We start from the raw sequence: 25,673 nt of genomic DNA, 5'->3' as shown, positions 1-25,673 counted from the left end.
GCCCCAGAAACTACTGTTCTTTATTACTTACTTCACATTAGAAGTTCTCAAAGTCCGTAGGAGCTACGTATAGATAGGTAACAGCTTGAAACATATCTAAAGACGGTAAGAAAGCTTATAGCTTAAAAAGGCAAATGCAGAGATAACTGCTAAAATACACCAAACCAAAAAAAAACTAGAAAAAAAAAAAGTATTAAAAGAAATACAAACCACACACTCCACACCAAAACAAAAACCAACACACACAAAAGCCCCACAACTAAGCAGAAAGTCAGCAAGGAACAGGTGACAGGACAAAGAATGTTCATCCAACTATAAAAGAAAACTTCATCAAGTCAAACCAAACTGCACTTTCCAAACTATATTCTTCCTTTTTACACTTGACCTACTGAAACAAACCAACTACGTTACTGCCCTGTAAGAATAAAGATAGTATGTACACAGCAATAAAAAAATAAAAATTAAAGCCACGTTAACACATACTTTAATTCAGTTTTCAGTAAGCATGATAATATTAAAAGGTAATGTAGAGACAGAAAAGCTGATAAAAATAGAAACTTCCACAATAGAGATAAATAGAAGCTCAAGCAACTTAATATAACCCCATCCTCCTGCAGGAAATTTATCACTGAAGATAATCAAATCCCAGATCTAAAATTTCACATACTACGAAATCTCCAGTCAGACATATGAATCTTGGCAAAGCATTTGATAAGCTGCCACTAGTGAAGCCTGAGATAAGAGACACTAGAAGGTGACATGCATGGGGTAGAGACATGACAAAAACAGAGATCGAGGAATTAGAGTAGCAAGAGTTTAATAACAGTTATTAACTATGCAACACCAGTACAAATATTAGAAACAAACCATTTGGAAATACAGGAAAACACAGGACAAATAAAACTATCTGATGGACAGAAGAATGAAAAATGAAAGTCAGTCATTAAAGGATTATTTGGGTTGATCCCTGTAAAACTTCTGCCGTGAATTTCAGCACATCAGTTGGAAGTGACTGCCAGTACTGTAAGCATGAAGTAGCCACGTGAGATCAAGGTATTTGCATTAGTTACAAACAAATACTACCTGCAAGACATTTCAAGAGACTGGAATGCTGTACTCTATGCAGTTCTGGTCACCTGGCTTCCAAAAGATTTTTGAACAAAATATATGCAGAGAAGGGCTTCCAGGTTCTCTGAAGACTCCACTGCAGAAGTGGAAACCAGGAGACCTCAGCTTGGTTATGCCAACAAACTGAAATTTGCATGAAACACTTGCCATGTTTAAATATCAGAAAAACAAACCAGAAGTATGAATACCATGTAAAATTATGCTCAAAAGCAGAATACAGCAATTGGGTTCTTGAACAGTTTCCAGAAAACAGTATTTCAAGCAAAAAAACATAGCTGCTTAAATTGATACTGGACTCCTTCCTGGAAGAAATTGTGTCATATAGTACCTGCATCAGCAGTATAGCTAACCTGGTACACAGACTCCTTTTTTCATTGGTTTTATTAATCCTGCTGCAAACTCAAAGCCCTTCTATACTCATGGAACTCAACCACTCAAAGTTATGTCACACATCCGCTCTTTCCCTAAGCATCTGTTGCACAACAGTCTCAGTAGTATCAGCTATTTAAGCTCAAAGACAGATGAAGTAAGAATCCACAGAACAGTAACAAATGGAACACACCAAACAAAACTATTAGGTTTGACAGTGAAGTTTTAAATAATAAAAAAATCTATAAAAGCTTCATTTAAATATGGTCCTTAATTTAGATTCTCTCCTCTTACCCTAGAAAAGGCTTTACCTGGATAAACAATTAAGTGAAATTATTATTCTTTTTTTTAAGATTGCATTACCCACTGAGCACTTTCACAATCATGTGTGTGCTTGCATTCTGAACAATAAAATAATCTTATTTCTGCTTTTACGCACCTCAGTCTCCGACTTTGGGGGCTGAGGGGAGAGAAAAGAAAGAGAGGTAATGTTGAGGTAATGCATAGTCAGGCTCTGCCTCATTCATATCTTACTCAGTTTCCAGCTACCAAGAACCCTTCTTTGTGGTGCTCCAGTACCCAGTGCTCTCCTTTTTAATCTCAAGGCCTGGTACAACTCGTAGCTTAGTTTTCCTCAGATGAGATAAAAACCCTCAAAAATCCAAGAGAATATCCTTCTCCAGGGCACAAGCTACTTGTTTACCAAATCCTATTACAAAAAATTAAACTATTAGCTCAGTTTGTCATCCACTTGCAACAACAGCAAAGAAGTTTTAGCTCAAAATGAAAGGTTTTTAAAATGAGTTACACACAAATAGGAAGGAGATCCTTACCGTTCTCACTTCAACCATTCAAAAGCCAGCTATGCTCAGTGGACTGACTCATAGCCCAGAGTTAAGTAGTGGATACTGTAACACAAGAACTTTTTTAGCACTAGCATTGGTACACAGCTGCAAGCAGTAGCAGACCCTGGCCCTGACACCAAGCAGGCATGAATCAAGCTGAAAGAAAATATTATTGCAGGCAACAAATGGAATAAGCCAAAAATGTGAACATGTGTACATGCTATTTAAGTTTAGCCTGGGGTTGTAAGAGGTTCGGTTTTTTCTAACAAAAGGTCTCTCCACCAGAGTTTGAGCATTAAAAGGCAAAATGCAGGTTCACAAAGTAACCAACCACACAAGAACTTAAAAATTGTTTCTGTTCACATACTGCTTACAAATTATCAGGTTCCCAGAGTTTCTTTCTTCGGAGATTGCCTACAAGCTTCTATGCTGTTTTGTAGTTCTTTGGAAACAACACTGTACAGCAGAACGTTTTATTCCTTTGGATCTGGCTATTATTTTACAATTGCTGTTAGAACAGACAACATTTGAAGTTACTATGCACAATTTGTTTTTCCTCCCATACGCCAAAAGGGTAAGCGTTAGAGAACCAAATTATTTTAGTAAAGAAAGCACATTAAGTATAATAAGGTCTTGCCCTCCTCTGTCTCCTTCTCCAGAATTCAAGCCTACCAACAGTTCAGCCTGTTTGAGCAGCATTTCTTCAAATAGCTGAACAAGAAATCCAGGCTTGCTCTGTCAGGAACCGGAGGAGGAACCTACTCACTCCAAACACACAAAACAGGAGAAAACATAACCTAGAGACATTTTTGAAAAACAGGACCTAGTGCTATTTATCTCCATGAATAAGCAGTAAAAGAGGGCAAAGAAAATAAACAGAAATTCTTTAAATTACAACCAGATACTTTTAATTAATTGGGCAGTTCTAGAAGATTATAACCTTTCCAAATGGGCTTTTTCAAGTCCCCCACCACATGGCCATGTCTCTATCAGTTCTGTTTGCAAACAAGAGGAGCAGTAAATGATTAATATCATGTTGATTAACTGATGCTGAATTTGCAAAATATTTTTGTTATGGGTTACATGTGCAGGCATGATACCAGTGGAACTAACAAAGCCAGAATACACCCATGGGCAACGTTCTGAAGAGCATGCAATAGCTGAGCACTGAAAGCTGCTAGCACGAACTGCAGGATCCAAATAATCTTTTCAGAGGTACTCTGATCCACAGTTTTGCTGCATTTCTGGATAATGCAAGAGACACACGGACAGGGAAGAATTATTATAGACTGAGCATCAGCAAAAGTATCACAACGCAATCACTATGAAAAGTTTCTAGACGCTGCCTTTTTTACTCTTAGTTTCAAGTTTTTTCAGTTATTTTTTTATTTTAAAATCAGGCAACACTAAGAATTCCAGCCAAGGACAAACTTGAAGAAAATCATGATAACAATCTATAAATGGACACATGAGCACGGCATACCTTCTCTCAGAATAGAAAAAGTACTTCACAAGAAAGAGATTTGGAAAAAATATTTAAATAGAATTTTATGTGCAACTGCACACTTGCAAGTTCTGAAACAGATGACAACTGACAGCATGAGCCTTGTTACTGTCAATAGGCTACAGGAACTCTGTCACCAACAATCACCGCAACCCAGATGCCAAAAGCACATATAGGAAAAAACAGGCATGAAAACTGAGACTGAGGGTCTAGACTGGATATTCTCTGTAAACCTACATATCACATGCGGATATGAAGAAAACTCAAATATCCATGCAAGTCATTGCATAAGCTTCTATAGGCATTAAGTGCTAGAATCAAAACTGTGAACAGCCAAATACAAAACAAGATGACCAAACCATCCTAGGAGGGATTTTTAACAAGAGAGAGATGACAACGTACTCACTGTTGCTGAGTAACAGCCTCCAAATCCACAGAATTAAAGACTCAGTACATACACCTGCCTCAAATGCACACTTTCTCTGTGCAGTAAGACAAAAAAGATTTACTTTTAGGGAAAAGGCAGCAGAACTCCTCTGACATCGAATGCCTGACTTCCTCCTTCAGGAAGGAGAAAATACCATGAGAGATTATTTTACCATATTTTTTGTAAAGCCATTAATAAACAATGAGGATCTTTCTTGAACAAGACACACTACCTTTGTCTGGTTTAAAATGTAGCTTTCAGAGAGGTGGGTACAGTATTTATCAATAAAACCTGTGGTGCCAACATTTCAATTATGTTCTCTATAATTATTCTTCTTTTAACATCATGCATTGATGTGGAAGTTAGTACCATTTCTATAGCAACGGTGCAAACAGCGAAAAAAATCCAAAACTAACAGCCTATAAATTGCCTATATTTGGTACAGTGACTTATGTGCAACTACAATAGGCATTTGGCGAAGAGAGCTGGATTTTCTGACTGTGCCACTATCCCCTGCATTCCTTTATGAAAGTATGTCAAGCTCAGAGTATCCAACTTCTACAAGTAAACAATACATAAATCAGCTATCCATCCAAGCATTCACATCTTTCCCACATTTCTAACTCCCTTTGGAAGAACGTCAGTAAATCAGGCAACTAATGAGACAGCAGGTAAAGACCCAAATAACAACAGTGTAATATTAAATATTTTTCTTAACCCAAGACCAGTCAGTAACTGCTGATCATCAAAGCATCTACCTAATAAATAAATCACGATAAAGTGAGCAAACCCAAATTCATTCACACAAATCCATGATTTCAACAAACCAAATGCATGTTGGAACCTTGTTTTACATGTTCAAGAATGACCAGATAAATCCATGGAGGATTTGTCAGCTGGCCCAACCAGATGTCAACAACCTACTCCAAATGCCTGAAATTGGAGACCAAGCATATGTTTGCTTCAACCAAAATAATTTAGAGTGAACATTTTCATGAAGGAGGATAGTGGATTTTTAAGCATGTATCTTTTTTTCTTGTTATCAAAACAGAAATTGACAGTAGATTGCAGGGAAATCTTGTCTCTTTAGATACCCAAGGCAGACACGCATATATTTGGAGGCCTCAAATTCCGGTATACCACCTTACCACTTCTCTGCACTAACAACAACAGTTGAATCTGCAGAAAAACTAAATGCAACTTCGGGTAAATGGACAGTATAAATGAGAGCCCTGCTGGAGCTATTTCTAAGCCATCTATCAACATTATTGATGAAAGGATCTGCTCTAAAGAAGGAATGACATAATAAATATCCACAGAGCTTGCAGAACTTGTATAACTGATGTAGAATACAGTATTTTCCAGAAGACATCAAAAAGATACTGAGATGTAGCATAAGCATTAATTTGAAGAGCATAGCTGGCAAAGCACGAGAACCAACTAAGCAAAAATATTTGTATACCTCTAATGGTAGTGAAGACAAGCCTCAAAATCTTGTTACAAAACAGGGAAAAAGAAACTGCAGGGGCAAAGTTAATGATAAAGTTCTTTCCAGCACACATGACAAGTTTAACCAGGAACCAAGGAAATCAAGTAATTTCTCAAATTACTTTCTAAGGAGGTAGAGTTAAGCTATTCTGCTTGAGAGCCATGCTTCAAATGAGGAACGTAAAAATCATTAACTGCTAAAGAGGTGCACATATCCTTTAGCTCTACACTGGATTTAGTGGCAATATGATCAGCAAACCAGGAAAAGAGAACACAAACCTGGACATAGTTTACTGGCATTAAAGAAGTAAAGGCACAAGATGAACACATACACACAACGTTGATGGGCCTGCCTGGTTTGACAGACATAGAAAGGCTGCAGACACTTAAGCCAAGTGAGAACAGTTAAATATGTTCCAAGTAGGGACAAGAGTTTTCTTCCAGATCTCACAGAAAGCATGGGGAATCCTGCAATTTTTATATGCCTTTAAGAGCGTGGCAACTGCTGAAACAACAGCAGCGTTTGCTGGTCTTTTCAGTATTTGCGAGTCAAGTGCAGCTCATTCACCCCACATACAAAGATTCCAGTATGCCTTCGATACAGTCTGTCAAACAGGATTTTTAAGATTATTCCAGCACTATGAACTCAGCACAGTAAGTTCACAAGTGAAATCCTATCCAAATTCTACTTGGATATTTGAGATATTCGGAGGATGACTGGATAGTTGTTACTCAAACATATCCCTCAGCTTATGAAATGCAGCTGTGTCCACTTCTGCCAAATCAATGGATGCACGCATTAAAAATTACATGCAAGCTGAAAACTTGGGTCCAAGAGCAAAGACAGAGAGAGAACCTGTACTCAACATAGTTTTCATAGGAATTTGGAGGAGAATGGTGTTTTGAATGTAAATCTGTTTTACAGCAGATAACACTATTTCTTCTTAAGGAAATCATGCAGTTTAACAGTTTATGTAACTAAAAAGAAAGTTATATTCATCTTTGTGTTAATCTTTTAACTGATAAAAAGTAAATGCAGAATGCTATAATGCAAGGAAGTCCACACCATGACACGGCAGGATATCACAATTAGGAATGCAAAAATCACTATTGTGTGACTATTCAGTGATGTTAACAGTATCTTTAAAAAGCACACAGACTAGCACCTTCCAAAAAAATCCACTATAAACTGCTACTTCAGTTAGTAGTACTAACAGCTGAAATCTCTGCTCTTAGCACACTGATTAGAAAATTCTTTGCTTTCCTTTCTAGGATCACCAAAATCATCACAGTGCTATAACAAAGGGGTAGTGCAGATCTTGGGAAAATCACAATTAGAACAAAAGCAAAGATCCTTGGATCCTAGCACACCTACCAGGTAAGCTTTTCTGTTCTCTAGCAACTTCTGGCAGGAAACCTTGCAAGAGTTCTACCCTAAATTTTGCACAACAATCTTATGCCCCCCTTCTGCAGAGAGAGGGAATCTTCTGGCCCAAACTGGCTTACTCTCAAGCAACGGAGATTATCCATACAGGACAAACCAATGAAAGCTAATTCTTCACCTCATCTAAATGAAAGCACAACACTTCTTTGAGACTCTGTCAAGCCCTGTATTGCTGTCTTACGAGTTATAGTGAAAAAAAAAATAAATAAATTCAGCCACCCAAATAAATACACAGCTTGGCCAAGATGACCATTTTTGCCGTCATGCAAGATCCACCTTCAGTAGGAAGAAAACCACTAGGAAAGGCCATGACTAACACAGAGAACCAAAAGGTTCTGAGGAACAGTTTCTCAGTATTTGGAACCAGTAGCCTAAGTTACAACTTGTACAAGGATTTGATACTGCTTCATCGTTACATCATTACTGACATTAAACTGTCCTTGTTGTACAAGGAAATCCATCAACATAAGAAATATAAATGGACACTGCCCACCAAACCGTGAGTAGCCTTGTTTGATTCGACACAAGAGCCCCACAAAGAGAAAACTGTGCAGGGAAACAGACTGAGTTGGGAGAGCTGCACAGGGAACCCAAGCTGCCAGCCAGACATTTCGTTGCCCTGCAGAGGCAGAGCAGAGCCCGTGGGCTGGCCAGCTGGAGAACCTCGTCCTGCAGAATCATCTACTTCTGAAAATTCTGCAACATTTAAGCACTTGTAATGCCCTATTATTCTGAGTTTAAGACAAATTACCTTAACACTGCAATTATTGTGGCAAGGACTGAATTTGATTCCCAGTTCAGAAATCATATAAATTTGCAATTCCAGAAGACATTATTTGATGACATACAAGAGACATTAGATTACTTTATATTGCAGTATTTCCAAATAGTTCTACTAATAAACTGTTTGCCATGCCCTGAGCAACAGTATGGACTAGACGACCCTCAGGTGTCCTCCCTAAAGTGTTCCGATTCTCTAAAGAAAACACAAAAGCATTAATGATCTAACTAGACGCGTGTAGGTTCAGAAAGAGGTATATCCAAATATACTGACCAAGCATAATCAAACCACACAATCTACTTCATTTCTCATCTCACACATCTCATGATTATGTGAATTTTTACATTTATTTTTAGATTCCAAAAAGAGTGGATAAACATTATTCAAGAAATCTTGAGGTCTGTTTGAACATGTTGGTACCTCCCCTTATCTCCTTCTAGGAAGATCTGGTAAAAGTTGGCTTCAAGCCTCCAACAAAAACATTCTACTTCATAATAAATACAAAGATGATCTCCAAAAAAGTCACAGGAAGCTATTTTTAAATGCATCACTTCAAGTAATCAACTTGTGGCATGACTATGTTCTCCTAGCTAGGAAAAGCAGCACTACAATGGATACTCAGATAGCCCAGACAAAGACGTTATTCGTGTGGCCTCTCCCCTCAAACATTAAGGAGCACCACAGGTTGATCACAGTCCATTTTGTCCTTCCTGAAAAAACATTAGAGAAAAGCAAGACTCCCAAACATACATACACAGGTTCAGAGGTGAGAAAGCCCATGGACCCCAGAACGAGAAATAAAACCCACTGACGAGGGAAGGCCATAACCCAGGAACAAGAAAGAAAAGCTGTGACCTCTCATGCTGTGAGCTAGACCCATAAGCAAGTAACAGCAAATCAGCTGGGTATCATGGAGGGACACACAAGCCCTATCCAGGCCCACTTCTCCTAACCCTGATATGTGTTTGACTCAAGTTTTCACTGTGTTTTGATACTTGGTGATACCACAGCACTTCATGGTGTCTCCACTATGAGTGATTCAACTGCTACTGCCCATGAGGGTTTGGAAAATCTGAACTACAAATAATTTGGTTAAAGAGATGAATACAGGGATGATTTTTTCTACAGTTAAAAAAATTAGATATTATAACTAAATAAATTCAGGTCTTTCAGTGTTGTCACAAAGCCAAGATTATTCATATCAGTGAATTATTTTTTTAATAAAAAAACAAACAACACACAAATTAGCAATTCATTTCCTCATTCTACACTACCAGGATCTGAGTTGCCTCTTGCCTGCTAAATGAATGGCCAAAAGCAACAGTACCTCAGCTGCACTTTGAAAATACTTTGATTTTTTTTTTTAGTTAGTTTCATGTTCCAACTTGCCAAGCTGGAAGGCTCATTTTGGTCATGAATGTTATTTAAACATAAATGAGAGCCCACCACATCATAAATACAGTATTGGTACCTTACTGTTGAAATACCACTGAAGTCATGCCACAACAGGGTTAGCGAGGTTTTGGCAGGTGGTATACTTTTGAAACAGCTTTATCACTTAAAAGCTAAGGCATTTTAACAAGCTACACAAACTTTTCTTCCACTGCCTCCAAGACAACAGAGAAAAACAACCTCAGCAAAAACAGCAAACACAGCTACCAATTTAAAAGCAATATTCATATAGTGATTTACAGGATCTTTCCAATCTAAGAATCTGGTTGGGTTTTTTTCACAAACAACAGAATAGCATTTTCCAGCCGAGTTGCATGTGGCTAATAAACACCGTAAATCTGACAAAGCTATCAACTAGCAGGCAGCAGCGCTGTTCTACAACAGAGACTGCTGCATAAGCCAGCTCCCTCACAGAGGAGTGAAGCAAACAACATCAATTCTCTCTGGGGCACAACTGCATGCTCTATCCAGCCCCAGCCCCCAAAAAGAACACAATTCACAAATGGCACCTCCAGCTTAGGCAAGACCCCTTTTTCTCTTCTGAGATATGTTTTTTGACTTTGAGGATTGTTACATTAAAAAACCATTGGCCTCCTCTGCATTAGAAGTGATGCCAAATATGAATTCCCCAAAATTGCAGTTTTCTTCTTGTAAGAAAGCACTTTTACCAACACTCAGAGAATCATAAACACAGAAAAAGCCACAAAGCAATGCTGATCGGCTAGTCTAATGACAAGATCATAGAAACACACCATATTGCCCTAGGGAAAAAAAAGATATCAGATTCCATTAATGACCTGGAATGTAATAGGGAAAGATGACACCAGCAACAAGAACTTAAGTTGCTAAAGCCCATCACTTGTCCTCATCTTCCCTACCTCACTCTGACAAGTAAAATCAAGAAGATATCTATGACATTCAGTACCAGTCTACACAGCAATCTGACACCTAAAAGCAACACAGAAACTCCAGCACATCCCAAGACAGCAAGGGAAGCCTTTTTTCCTGCTCCCTGAAGAGATGTCACTTCTGTCCCTGTCCTTTAACTCCATTACTGCCCAATTCTGTTTTCCACTTAAGACTATCACTTCATAGAAAGAGGGGAAGAAAAAGAATGTAAAACCATGGAAATTTTTTTTCTGTGATGAAAATAAGAGCTAGCTTTTCCTAAAAGAATAGGTACAGCTGACGTAATTAAAGCTCTCAACTTTTCTAGAATATACCTTTGTTTACAAATAAATGAGGGATTTAAAGTTTTGTAGGTGCAACAGCTTAGCAAAACATCTTTCACACTAGCTACTTGCATTATTTATCAAACAAGCTTCCCTTTTTAGCAGTATCACTTAACACAGGCTAACTGGATTTCTGTGTCTATCTAACTTAGCATAACACAAATACAACACACCTCTGAGTTACATTACTACATCGATATGCACAACAGATTTCACCTTTTCCTAAGCTATCCTTTATAAAAAGCTTTTTGGCCTCAGCAATACCCTTTCAATTAATGTCTTCATTATCTTTTAAGTAAGATATGAAATTCAGATCAAGAATTACTTCTCAGCAAAGCTGTGTCAGCCCCAAATCATTAGCACATATACCTTTGATACTCTCAAGTCTAGATTTGTTTAAGAAGTCATACCCATTTGGCACATACTCTCTTTGGACTTAGAACAAGCATGTGCTGTAAGTGCACAACCCTGCTTCCACACCCACAGGCGTTTCAGTTTTCAACTATAAATTCATCAAATAGAACAGGAAAGGCACACCATTTCACAGGACAAAAAAAACAACCAACAAATTTTTAGTAAGCTACTCTGGATGCCCTGGCATAACATCACCTTAAATATTTTTAAAACTTTCCACTGTACATACAAAAAATAATTTGGGATCATGTAACAATAAATACATGGATACTTCTATTCCCTCTCCTAATCACACAGCATTTGTTACCAAAAGGAGAAGAAACTAAAGGAGTTCTGATTGCTGGAATTTTTAGACGTCTCTAACAAACCAAAATACCTGAATGCTAGCTTATACACAGATTTGTATGAATACTTCTTTTAAGAGAAGTTAAATTACCTTATCTGAAATATGAACTAAGTCCTAACGAAGAAGCCTCTCCACAACTAAGCTGCAGAAGAGTCAAGATTAACTTTTCAGAAGTATTAAACACAAGTCAAAGCATGAAATACAGTTTGAGTTCTGTCGTCACACAGACCCTACCCATATTAAAAAAAAAAAGTCAGCAAGTTGATTAAGCGCAAGGGCAAGCCATTACATGCAGACATTGAGGAAGTGCTATCTGAAAGCAGGTCTTGAAGCACACTATCTGCTTATGAATAGAAATGCTGTTCTTCAAAGGTAAAGAACTACTGTACCTCAAAAGCTGTTTTTCTACTTCCTTAGTATCACTTTAACATGCCCTCAGCTTTATAAAACAACCTATATCTGGCACCCACCTCAAGTGAAAACAGTTATCAAGCTTGCCTTTTTGTTTGATCTCCTGACTACAATTTGGTTAACAACTTTCTAAAAGTTTGGAGAGAGAAGTATTCTGGGTGGACACTTTGAACACTTTAATAGTTACTGCTAGTATTGCTGAACAACTTCCACAAATGAAGTAACTTTCTGCCAGCATAGTTAGATCTATACACATGTGTTAAAAAAAAAAAACAAAAAAAACCCCAACCACCAAAGAATCACAGTTTCATACTGCAATTAGATTTGGTACTACTGCCTTTGGTACATTTGTTATGAAGACCTTGTCCAGCACAACAAAATACTTGTTTAAAGCACCATTAAAAATTATTACCATGACTGGAAATGCCATAAACTAGGCTGCATCAGAAAGAAAGTTACCATCCACTAGTAAGGAGAAAAGCACTTTTAGCAAGGTGTATCACTAAGAACATCAAAATCTATTATCAAAGAGTTATCTGACAAAATCTGTTCAAAATAAACTCAAAATAGGCCCAGACTGGGACGAAAAAAACAGAACACCACAAACAAGGACTAGAAGAAATTACGTATCATCAATAGGGCAATCAATCAGCAAAGGGTGGCTAGCCAAGCAACTTTCAAAGAGGGAGTAGCAAAACCATTTCTACTACAGAGGTACACTTGCTATTATTATATAAATAAAATGGAAACCAGTTGCATTAGAAACGGCACACCTGACACCATCCACGTACGACATATTAAAAAGTAATAATAAAGCCTTATACCTAGGTAATGATTGTTCATCCTCATCCTATCTTAAGGCAGACCTGCAAGGGCCAGGTTTTATCTGCCTGAACAAACATCTCAAGTTTCAGGCTGCTCACTGCTCACCACACTGTCCTCAGAAGCACAGTAGTAGCGTGGCGCAAAGAAGAAATCTTGCTAAGCCTTCAGTAATTTTGCACTCTGAGCTCCAGAAGATACCTGAAGATCACCTCAGCTGCATGGAAGGACTGAACTCAAGAGATTCTACTCTTTGTATACATTATTCCTTTCCAAAATCCCTGTTGGTATTTATAACCCTCAAGGTTACATAGAAAAGTTTGATCAATACCAAAATTATTTAAAGGTACTTACCAGACAAGTCTGACAACTAACACCCAAACAGATTAGTCAGTCTAAAAGCACTTGACTGTTATTCTAAAAATAAATGAGATAGCTGCCCCTATTCAGGTATACTTACCAATAAAGCACATGGGAAAACTGGCTGGTAATCAAAGACAAGGCTGTTGGCAGAGTGGTCTGGACTTGCTAGCAACGGCAGCACAGTTCAGGCGCCCTTTAACCACAGAGAAAGTCAGTTGTGTGACAGAGCAGGAGAGGAAATACAATGATGATGAGTCATCTGCTTAACCATATGCATTATCAATACACCTCATTATATTAGAGTTACTAATTAGTGACAGGACAACACAGTGACGCTTTAATGGGGGAGCTCATAGCCCAATTCTTGGGGCCATTTTTTCTTTTATTGATTTAGCACTTCAAACAATTTATGTGTGCTTAATGTGAAATGTACACCTAAGAAACTATGCGATGCTACCAGCATTCTAACACTTCACACAAGTAAGGTGATTGCAGATGATTTTGAAATCCCCAAAATACTTTACAGGCTTCTGGATTAGCTTTTGCTTGATCAGAGAAACAGCTGTATTACCAGCTTTCCAGTAGCACCACCATCATTCCCAACTCACTCCACCAGCCTATGCTAAAAGGTGCAAACACTTAAGTTTAGCTCTGCGCAAAGGAGTTTCCAGAAATGTCACCAGGATCTTATAATGCCTCAAATATTTCTGCATGAAATCTGAAACTAAGAAGTTTTATCCCAAGTTCCCAGGCTAGCAAACCCAGCTAGGGATTCAGAGTAGAACTGAGCTCGTACACTAGGACCAGAAATCAACACTCCACAAGCTCAACTATAACCAAAAGGACTACTGATCCACTTAATTGATTTCAGCTGGTTTATGGGAACTCTTGATTTTGTACTTGCCAGTCATCACCACCACTAATTGCTTTTGTTCATTCTTTTCTCTAACATGACATCAGCACAAGATTTTGTATGGCTGGAAAATAAAGTCAATAAATAAGCTGCCTCACTGCATGTGGGGTCACAACCTAACTCAATTACAAACAAATTTAGTCACAGCTGTGGAGGACCCCAATGTTATCAACCCAGTAACAAGAGAAATTAGAAGATTAAACAAACAACTTAGTGCTAAAACAAGTGAACTAGAAACACAACCTTTTAAAGAGTTTATAAATTTGAGTTTGACGTGGAACTAAGTCACAGCTCCACCTGTGCTTACAGGTCTATTCAGGTACAAATTCAGACACGAAGCTTACAAAGAAACAAAAAAAAAAATAATCAGTAAACAGACTTTCAGATTTTTATTGGAGGCTTTTGCCTGCCTAGACATTAATCTGAAAAGGTTGTATCACAGCAGAAAGAACTCTGTACTAGTCCTGTTTATTCACTTACTGGTCCAACTCCAGTCACTCTAAATGAAAATGTAATACCATAGTTTAGACAATTATCCCAAACCCTGGGCACCTTAATCATGTGATAAAAGCAATCCAATTTACAAACTGCATTAAGATCACTTTTTCAGGATCTCCGCCAGTTTTATCTAGCCACCATTATCCAAGAAATACACCTCTGACTTGAAAAAAAGATCAATATTCTTCTTCCCTAGTTCGATCAATCTGAGCCTGTCTCAATGAGGAAAGCAAATTCCATAGCCTCAAAGTTGTCCCTTAATGAATAATGAGGGAGGCACAAATCAAACAGCTTTTAATGCCACATTACTACAACAATGATCAGAGAGTTGATAGCCAGTCCTTGGTCACTTCAAACTTAATTGATTGCTGCCAATACCACAGCACCATTAAAGAGAAAAAGAGGTAACACATACATATCCCATAGTATCAGTGCCACAGAGTCCTACGTAGACAGCTCCAAAGCAAGCAAAGCCTTCTGCATCCCATTTTGCCTCCAAATCGCTTTAAAATGGAGTTACAGCATGAAAACTAGCATTAGCTCAAGCTTCTCTGCAACACCCATTACACATTTCTTCTCTGCCACTCTGAGTGCTTCAGCCCCCGGACAGCCTACGGACATACAGCACAAGCAGTGTAAATGAGGAGATTCACAAGCTCCAACAAATTACTAAATGGGGCCAACCACTTTTCGGCAAAGGATCCTATAGCAAGCTTAACAACTGGTCTCCCTCTCTGACATTTTTGCTTTTCTTTCTTCCTTAACTGACCCAGGCTCTCCCCAAGTGATATTTCATTCCTTGCACTATGAGCTACTGCGATGATCTAAAACCAATGGGAGGAGGAAGGGCACAGGCAACTTCCAGCCAAATTCTAGTCAGCTCTAGTCAGGTGAGGAGGTCTCAATCTTCTAGTCAAAGATTTAAAAAACTGATTTTACTGCTTCAATATCATTGCTAAGAACGACAACTAATAAACTCGAGTCACCAGAGGGCACTAACACGTCTACCTAATGGCAAATGCACTCCTTCAATCAGGAAGGCTGATAATTACATCCACATCATCATGTATATTTTATCTCGATTGAACTTCAGCCAGCTTGTTCTAATCCATGTTCAAATCTCAACTACATGCTGATGAGGCACTGAGCTACATCAACTGTTGTGGTCACACTTACAATATATGGGGAAGACTTACAGTCTCCCCAGACAGACCAGAGAAAACAGGGCAGGCACATGCATCTCCCAGTTCACTTGCAATCTAATACTGCCTATGAGATGTATTCGTATGTATACATATAAACGTAATTCTGAAACAAGCATGGAGAAGAGGTCACAAGTTCGACACCTCAAAGAAACAGAATAAATTACTACACTTACGAGTTTGCACCAAGATGAATCCTACCATAGCGGACTGCAAGCAATACCTGCCTCCAAGAGAAAAAAGGGGAGGGCTTCCATTTGACCACCAAACAGCAACAGATGCATTGCTCTCTCAAATTTGGCATCAAGTCAACTGCTATGTTACATGCTTAATCTTTAACAAAGGAGGCTGCTCTTTACCACTGAGAAATAAGCAGGTTTTTAAATCACAAAAATGATGCATAAGAGGGGCTGACAAGAGCGTTTCTTGATATTCTGACCAAGCAGCTCTTGAGCCTCTCTGTTTCAGGCACTGCAGCACAGCCAGAGATTTTCTGGGGCAGGAAACCTTGACTTGTTGATGTGCTTGATACAGTCACAAAGAGCCAAAACGCAGCCTGACTGGTACAGCCCTATGGAAACGAGGGCAAAGCTGCCAGGACCAGCAAGGTATGCAGCTTCTTTTTTCCCCAGCATTACTGCCCTGCAGTTCTACCTACACACTGTTGTTCTCATAGTCAGGATTATAAGACAACACAGACTGGGGAAGGAAAAGGGAATCCTATCCTCACTTACAGAAAGGCACACAATAAGCATGGATGTCATCACTTCTCTACGCTGAAGTTACAGCCATGGAAAAAGTTACACTGAAAATAAAGCTGGGACAGCAAGGATTCTGAGACCATACTCAAGGCATCTCCTTGAGTTCAAGGAAGACACCATTTGTGCCACATGACAGCCTACAACCCACCTGGAAGCCTGTAAGGAGTTCTGAAAAGACCAGCTGTGGGCGTACTAGAGAGCAGCACACCTCACAACAGTCAACTCAAGAGAGTAATCTTTTATGCATGTCAGGAACATTGTATTTTAAAATACTTAGTACTGGTCCACTAGATTTCCCAGGTTTTTTTATTTTGCTATACTATAAGATTCAGTGAACAGGTCAGTTTTTGTAGATAAACTGCTCTATGAACTGAAACACAGACAGGAGTCTCCACCTTCCTCAGCCATCATCAACACCATGCTGACTTTTTAAAGTCACAGCAAGAAGCTCCTACGTTCAGAACATATCCTGCTGCTGAATACATCCTCCCATTCTGCAACTTTGGGCCACTCTCTCCTTTCCCTGCCACCACCACCACCTTCTCTGCTTTATACAGCTCCTCCAGACTGCACAAAGCTGCTGCCACCAGCTTAGCCCAGTGACTGCTGCTGCAGCAGCAGGGTAGCAAGCTCTCTACCTGACACCCCACATCTGCCTTGCTCAAGCTCTGATTTCTGAAGTCGTGTTTCTGCTCAGCAGACTACTGGGTGGTACCACCTTGCCCACGAGAAGGACTCCAATGCCATTTTTCCTGGAGTCCTATAAGGCCTTTAAGGATCTTTGTAAAGTAAAAAGAGTTGCAGTCACACATCCATGTGTTCTAGGGGACTAACCATACAGAACATCTACTTAAAACACTCAACTGTAACATTACGACTCTCACTTCAGCAGTCTTTTAAGTTGATTAGTTCATAAATAGACGAAACATGAAGCCCACAAAGCTTCTGTTCATGCAATAAATATTACACATGCAAAACTTAAAAGATGATTTCTACTGCAGCAGTTCCGGGTATTTAAATGTAAAGGTTATGAAAATAAATGTTTACTCATTATTTTGAAAATGCATTTTTAAGTACCTTTTCTAACACGGGCTGTAAAACACTTGACTCAGAAATATACCGTGCCTTTGATGTCTTATACTTTGACAAAAATGCAACCAATTACACTCCCCACCCCTAAAGGAAGTTTTCAACTCAGCTTTATTTATTGAATAAAAGGAGGAATTGAAATGACTCAGCTCAAAGCAAATACAAAGGAAAAGATTAATCCCTAACCTCAATGAAGAAAAAAAAATTGGGGGGGAACTGTTTTAACATCGAGCTGTGTCCTCATAAATTCAAATCTTTTATTATTCAAAGACTTGTCAAGCAGAACATTAGCACACTAAGACTTTTATTAGCTTTCTGAAATGTTAAAAGACATTTATTACAAACCACAGAGAATTTAAAATCAAAGTTTACACAAGAAACTGAAGTTAAAAAGTTAGCCCTGTATCTTCATTCTTCACTGGTGCTGCGCACCATCAAGAACAATAAAATATCTAAACATTGGGATTTTCAGTCTACACAGTCACTAGCAAGATACAGGTGCGCAAGGAAAAAATCTCTCCAAAACCTCTGCGAAGGCAGGTTTCAGAAAAAAAACCAAACCCACAAACTGACAGCAAACAGGACAGCCTCATGAAAAGGTTCGGGGAGTTGGGGGTGTCCCTCCATTAAACTGAGGAATCAAACATTTCTCAGCAAAATCCAGTCCTGCCCTTTTGCTGGCTGAGGCCAGGATTTGCTCCTGCTCCCCAACACAACTCATCCACAAAGGCTACAAATTACAAGGTAGAATATTTCACCAGTGGGGTAACAGACTCCAAGCAGCTGCTGTGAATTTTCCACGTGTATTTGCAAGTTACTGCTCGTCCCTACCTCAGACATGCCACATGAACATTTCAGTGCAGAATACACCTCCAGCCTTGCTGGGAGGAATATTTAATTTCAGACGGGCAGGAGTGCTTCTTTACATCAGTCCAAACGCTAAGTACAGATGTCACCAGAGGGCACTCTTTCAATTCAAGTGACCTAGCTTTAGCAAACTTCTGAGCAAAACTGCAGACAATCCACATGCAGGGATGCAGAGGCTGTGCAAAGCAGTAATAGTTTTCCCTTAAAAACAAACAAACAAACAAAACCATGAAACATGAAAGAAATTTCATTATTTATCCCAGAAACGTGAGATGTTTTTCAGAGTAACCAGAGGCACTGCTAGTAAAGAACACAAGCAATTACCAACTTCTGTACTATGTTACACTGTGGTACCAATTCACTCAAGCAGCTTTGGCACCCATGTGGATCATGTTTATTTACAGCAGCAGAGCCTAAGCCAGTACAGCTCATGTAGAAGCGCCTACGGAAATCCTCTGGCTGTATTATCACAGATACTAAACCTGACAGCAAGACATGAAAAAACGCATTGATGTTGTGAAGAGAAAGCTCTGGGAAACAACGTATTTTTCTACGCCTCGCTGTTCTGTATTTGATGTTGTTTAAAAGGGCCACAAATTAAGCTATTATCATGAGGATAATATAAAAGTATCAGCAGTATTCAACCTGTGGTCCATGTGTTATTTCTAATGGCCTGCTGAGACCTAATGAAGATTTTAAAAAAACAGACTGGTGAGTTGAAGTTCATTAAACAAAGATGTGCACAACCACTAAAAAACACAGTAGGGCTATATACTAAAAAAGGTCACAAACTACAGTTTTATGTAAATAGAAAGTTAAACCCATTTTGCTTTGAAACAAAACATCACCGCAATGCTACTAAAATCAAGTCAGCTGCAGGCAGGCAGCTGTAAGAAAATCATCACTGTGCATCCTATGACATTTTCCAGCTTTGAGAGAAACTCCAACACTGGAGGCCTACAAAACATGGATCGCCTGCTTATTCACCTATTCCAGTTGAAAACAAATTGCCTCCATCTCTTCTAGCTACCTCTGATAGCCAAGCCCATTAGTTTAGCATAGGAACAGAAAGGGAGGAGTATAAGACCTGTGCAAAGGCACCTTTTGCCAGCATAGGGATCTCGCACATAGATAAACATACCCACAGAATTTTACAAGGTTGGTAACTGCTATTAAACACACAGGGACAAGTTACTTCAAACTACTACCTATCACCACCACTCATCTCGATTTAAAATATCTCTACAGAATTGTTTTTCCAGCATCTGCTGCCAGGAAAGAAATACGCCAGACATTCCTGATGTCAAATAAACAGCATCTGTTCGCCCACCCTCCAAAGCAGATCCCCGTTTACTGCAAGGCAACACGCTCTGGGCGCGCTGAACTCACCCCGTTTTACAGACCGCAAACGCCATGTCGTGCGGCGGGACCCCCCGTCCGCACCCCCCCGTGCGCCCGGACCCAGCGCGGGCCGGAGCGCGGTATCGCCCCGCCGCAGCCGCCAGCCCGCTCCGCCCCGGCCTCCGCCAGGCCCCGCCGCGGCGCAGGGCCCGGCGACCCCCGGGGGAACGCGGCTCTGCCCACCCGCACAACCACCCGCTCGCCCGGGCTGCGGCTGCTCCCGCGGGGCCTCTCCAGACAGCGTCCCGTCCCCCCCGCCCCGAGCCGGGCCACAACCTGCTCTCCGGCCCCTCACGCAGGTAGCGGCGGGGGGAAATAAATGACCGGAGGCGCGCTGCGGGCTCGCTCCACGGCCACGCATCCCTCCATCTTGCAGCGAGGCCGGGGGGCGGCCCGGGCAGCGCCGTCGCCTTACAGGCGCACGCACCGGCGGGGGAGGGGGCGCTGCCGGGCCCCCGGGACTTGGGGGTCGGCGCCGGGGGGGGGGGACGCACGGCGCCCCGTTCCCCGCCGCCCCCCGCGGCGCCCGTGTGAGGAGGCGGGCGACAGGTGGGCGGCGGAGCGCGGGGCGCCGCGAGGAGCCGGCCCGCGGCGGGGTGGCGGGTGGGGGCCGGGACCCTCCCCGGATCTGGGAGGGGACGGCGCGCCTCCAATCCCCGGCCGGCAGCCGCTCCGGGCCCGCCGTGCCAGCCGGGGTTAAGCCTCCCTTCTCTCCTCCTCCTGCGAGGAGCCGGACAATAAGCCTCGCCGCGGCTCCCCGCGGAGGCGGGCGCCGGCCGTGCGGCTCCCTCCTTCTCCTCCTCCCCGCGACAGCCCAGCTCACCTGCGAGAGCGGGGATGGATGAGCGGGGCCGGGCGAGGACGGGGAAGCCGCTCCGGCTGCTGAAGGGGCTGCCGGGCTCCCCGCCGCCCGTGGTGGCTCAGCGCTGCTCGCCGCCTCCGGGCCGCGCTGGTGCGGGGGAGCCGGCGGCGCCGCCACACGCACCCACACACTCACACACACACTTTCTCTCACACACACACACTCACACACACGCGGGGGGGGCGGGGGTGCCCGCCGCCACCCGCGCATGCGCACCGAGCCCCGCCGGGCCCGCCTCCTCCCGTGTGGCGGAGCGACAGCGCCGGGCGCGCGGGCTGCGCAAGCGCCGCCTCCGCGGTGCGCTGGGCCCCGGGGGCGCGCGCCTGGCCCCCTCACCCGCCGCCGCGCAGCGCCCGCCTCAACGGCCGCCGGGGCGCGCGCCCCACGCCCGCGCGGGTTGCCGTAGCGACGGGGGCGGGGGGGGGGGGCGGCCTCGCTCTGAGGAGCGCCCCGCCTTCCCGCCTTCCCGCCCCTCAGGCCGCCGCTGCCCGGCGGCCCCGCACGCCGCTCCCCCGCCTCTCCGCCGCCCCTCGCGGGGCCTCCGGGCCCTGCCGTTCTCTCCGCGGGGCCGCCGGCAGCCCCGCACCCTCCGCCGCCGGGGGGAGGGAGCGGGATGCGGAGGTACGGGACAGCGGCCCGGGAGGCGTCGCTCCCTTAGGAAAGACAGTTGCGGCAAGGAAAGGAACAGGCTGAAAAACATTACATTGCAAAGAAATCCATTCATTCAGAAGGAGCGCTGTGCAGGGACTTTCTAGATTCTTCTTTGCTCCCACAATCGTTAGGAAATTACTAGCTCGCAAGAGGAAAGCAAGGCCTTCAAGCTGTTTGCATCACTTCAGGAGCGTGAGCTCCCAGAAACCCGCTGGCTTGTGCAAGAATTGCCCTCAAGTCGCAAGAGCTGGTGGTGCTGCTGTGGTGTGACAGGCCTTGCGGTGTGACAGGCCTTGCGTGGCCGCTTGCCCCTTGCACCCCCTGCCAGGGAGGCTCCAGCCCCAGTGAGTTACTGCAATAATTAATAGCTAGCATGTATACATACTCAGTATGCTTTGCAAACGATACCTCATCTCGTTAACTTGTGAACTGACTTGTTCCCATCCTGTTGTGGAATTAAGATAGCAACTGCTTCCTTCACGTCCTTGGGAGACAGTCATTTGTTTGTATGCTGGATAACCCGTTGCTGCCATCCAGTATATAGCCACCTGCTATATGTGGTGCCTGATTTTTAATAGAGTTGTAAACTGGTGAGAATACAGGTACCAGGCTCCAGAGCATATTGGACAGACCTAGATTAAACAAGTACAGCAGGCTGGAAAGACAATACTGGCTTTTAAAACCGTGACAGGGAAATAAGGCAGGAAGGATCTGAGAAAATGTAGGCACCAAGTTTGACTGTAAAGCAGAAAGGCATTATTCTGAGGTACAGTGCTGTTTTTCCAGTTTTAAGAAAGCTTTCCACCTAGAAAGAGCACATTTTTTCCTCTTGTTTTTGTTTTGTTTTGTTTTTTACCACAGTAATCTGGCATAGGGTCAAACTCATTCTGAACCCAGATAAATGAAAGGAAAATAAAATTGCCAAATGCCACCCTTCTGCAAGGTTTTCAGCAGGTGGGTCAGTGAATGGAAAGAATGTTTCACTAGGTTTGGAACCACAACTTTTAATACAGAAATAAGAAAATATTATAGGAAGAAGGAGGGGGGGGGAGAAAGGAAGTAAAGACACCTCAGAAGGAGGTGTAAATGTAAAGTTTTTGTAAGCTATTCTTCACTAAAGCAGGAGACAAGCTATTTCATAAAAACAAGCTTCTTGGCATTAGTTAAGTGTTGGATCTAGGGGTTAGGTGACAAATTATGAAAGACATTTTACAGTTCTCTCATTAAATGCTTCCAGAAAAATTATGTAGTGGATTGTGAGGAAGAAGCAATGTCATGGACCGAAAACTAAGAGAAATGAAACAGGAGAACGTATAGTCATTCATAATCATGGTAACAAGCTGAGAGAGTAAGGTGTTTTTAAGGTTTTGTTTTAAATACCCTTGAAAATAGTCTAGAAAAATGGCTGTGGGGAAGGATACGACATTTGTGGAGGACACAAAACTACTCACAATTTTGGGCAGACTGTGATGATACTCAGAGTGACCCAACTATGTAGGAGGACAATATAGTGACATTCAATATTAATAAATAGCCATCAGTACAACACACTACATACTGGAGGAAAAATCTGGTTACATATTGTAGAGGGGGTCTAAACCAATGCTAATAGTTTAAGAAATGCGCAGGCATCCTAGGCAGGAGTTCAGTAGAAGTCTCTCCTCAGTATGTGAACAGTCATGCACACAACACATCGAGATATGAAATGGAGAAAACCAGAAAACGTTGGCTGTCTTGCCATCATTTCATATCAAAGTGTTTTAAAAGAATGAGTGGGAAGGAGAATGTATGTCAGACTGTGGAACTGAAATGCCCAATTCCACTTAAGTGATGAAATGCCACAGATCTACACTAGAGCTCCATGTTTAGTTGCTTTTCCCCTATGATTCCAAAATCTTTTCCAAGATACCACCTTCCAATATGCAGTTGCCCACTCTATACACATAGCTGATGTTCCTTATTATTTGATAGGTACCAATTTTCCCCTTTATACTAAATACTCCATTTAAAATTCATTATTAGTTGAATATTGCAGCTGTGCTGTTAAATATTCAAATCACAGGAAGCATCAAAAAGAGAGGAAATGACTAGATGAAAATATGTGGCAAAATAGTTGGTTATAATGAAGAAAGCTGCTGTCAAAAGTAACAGGAAACCGCTGTCGCTTGTGACTGGCAGGCTGTGAGGGAATGGGTGCAGAGGGCCAAACCTGAACAAACACAGTTAGGTGAATCATCCCAAAGGAACGTGGCTGAAAATCTTACAGCCCACAGGACATCACACTTGCCATCACCACTTTCACCCAAGACAATAAATTTAGAAGTGGTGTGTGTGTAGCCATCCTGCAGATCAGTATTCTTCTGAATAATTATTTACTATGGATCTCAGAAGTTATTTTTCAGACATACTTATCCCAAATTTTATTAGCAACCATTATTTGTATAATTCACTGCCCAATAAAGAAGCTACACTGCAAGAGTGTAACTAGGTTCACTGTACGTAGAAACCACTCAAACTATATCAGATACAACATTTTCTTTTGAAAGCAACAGCTTGAATCTTCAACATTGTCTACCAACTGAGAGGATGGAAATTTATCCGTGTATTTCTAATTTCACAGATCAAACCCATTTTTCCATTAGACAACATAAAATGTGTATGCTTCCATACACAAACTGCAATATGTTTGCAGGAGCAACTGCAATCCAAAGCACTTGCTATTGTAAAATCCAAGTCTATAAAAATGCCAGCAGAGTACAGTCACTTTATTATACTTTCATTAACAGAAGATAGCATAAGCATTTTAGATTTTAAAATTTATAACACAAGTTACTTCAGTGTGATCAGCTTTGCTTGTATAGATTACAATACAAATTATTTTGAAAAATGTAAGAAAAAAAGAGAAACTATTTGATTATGACTGGGTATATCATGCTGCATACGAAGATCTGGGATTAAAACTATACATCAATATAACATCACATTAATCTTGTTGCCTTTCAGCCAAGCTTCCTGAGTACTGCAGAAAAGGTACTTCTTAATCTTGTTTTGGTAACTAATGATTTGAAAGAGTATAGCTTACATCTTGGCACCTAGGTAGCACTTCATTAATTACTAATTACTTGGCACTAAGTAAAGTTTTTCTAACATTGCCTGAATCTAGAAACAGTTGTTATCATAGAAAATCATTAGTTAAAATAAGTTTGATATGAGATGACCCAACCAGATAACTGCTAAAGATTATAGTTCCCTAAGGAATGAGAACATAGTAGAAAATATTTCGTTTATGTAACCCGTAAGTGCTATTTTCTGTCCTTACTTTTTCCCTAAGTTATTCCATGAGTCTAGCTGCGCTTAATTCACACAGTACATCAGGATGAGGGACACTAAAGAAATGCAAAATACTGCTAATTTGTCAATTTGTGAGAATGAAGTTGTATAATTTTTTGTTGAAACTTTGTAATCGTATCTCAAGACAGCATCACAGTGCTGAAGCACACTTGTGGTACCTGTTGCCTTAATTTTTTTATTTCCTGATTTTGGAGTGCTTACCTATACAGGTCTGACTTTATAAATGCAGTACTTTTACATTGTGCAATTAGTATTTGAGTCCTTGTAAGGGTATATAGTCTGTGACATTTACATTACATATGCCTGCTTTTTTGGTCTGTGATTCTCTGTGGTGTCATTTCCCTTGTTATAGGTAAAATAGGAGTCAGACCCAGATTGCTCTAAGTCAGAACACTGCTGTAACTATCACCATCTCCCTCTTTCCTTTTGGAGGATGTTTATGCTTAATACATAACACACACATACTATCTTCCACCCTCTAATACGGAGGATGAGCTTCCTGCTGTAGTCATAACAAAATGGAATTTTCAGTTGGTTCAGTTAAACTTGAAACTAAGCATTAAAAATATTCTAATGGATAGAAGTGCCTGTATTTCTCTAGAAATCTGGTTCAAACAGACACTAGACACCCTACATGTTTAGAGTTTACAGTTTGAGGATGAAAACCATGCCAAGAATGCTGTACTGCAGAGTGGATGTATGCTTCACAGCTGCTCGAACTCAGTATGTTCAACTGATGTGCTAAATATTTGCTCCTAAAGGTTTTGTGATTAATAGTAGAACACCTCCTTAGGTATAGATGCTTACTTGTTTTTCATTCCAGCAATGAGGGGACGGGTTGGAATTATAACAACAAAACAGTAGTCTGAACTGGTTCTGGGGTTTCCTTGATATTTTTAAGATCACAACTTTTTAAAGAGCGTATCCAAGGAGCAGGTTCTGCATTCACTCAAACTTACATGTAAAAACATTTTTTTTAAAAATTATATTTTTATATGTATATCAGAAGAGTGTGCATACACACAGACGCTTTCAGAGGACTTCCTGTTTAC

General features: G+C 41.3%; 1 protein-coding gene across 6 annotated transcripts in view; it reads right to left on the bottom strand.

Moving 5' to 3' along the window:
- The window catches only part of RALGPS2 (Ral GEF with PH domain and SH3 binding motif 2), a 134,334-nt gene extending 113,443 nt beyond the window's left edge, over positions 1 to 20,891 (bottom strand). Inside the window, exon 1 of one of the 6 annotated variants that reach the window (XM_055815114.1) lies at positions 20,581 to 20,891. In XM_055815114.1, coding sequence (XP_055671089.1) covers positions 20,581 to 20,829 — 249 coding nt within the window. In that variant the 5' untranslated portion in view covers positions 20,830 to 20,891. Of the gene's footprint in view, positions 1 to 13,123; positions 13,220 to 19,745; positions 19,771 to 20,033; positions 20,363 to 20,580 lie in introns of those variants that run through there. The other 5 variants (XM_055815115.1, XM_055815116.1, XM_055815117.1 and 2 more) reach the window with 5 other exon arrangements.
- Positions 20,892 to 25,673: the final 4,782 nt, after the last annotated feature.

This window comes from Falco peregrinus, chromosome 10, assembly GCF_023634155.1.
Source record: "Falco peregrinus isolate bFalPer1 chromosome 10, bFalPer1.pri, whole genome shotgun sequence".
NCBI classification, from domain to species: Eukaryota; Metazoa; Chordata; class Aves; order Falconiformes; family Falconidae; genus Falco; species Falco peregrinus.
This window is presented reverse-complemented; position numbering and strand designations above follow the sequence as displayed.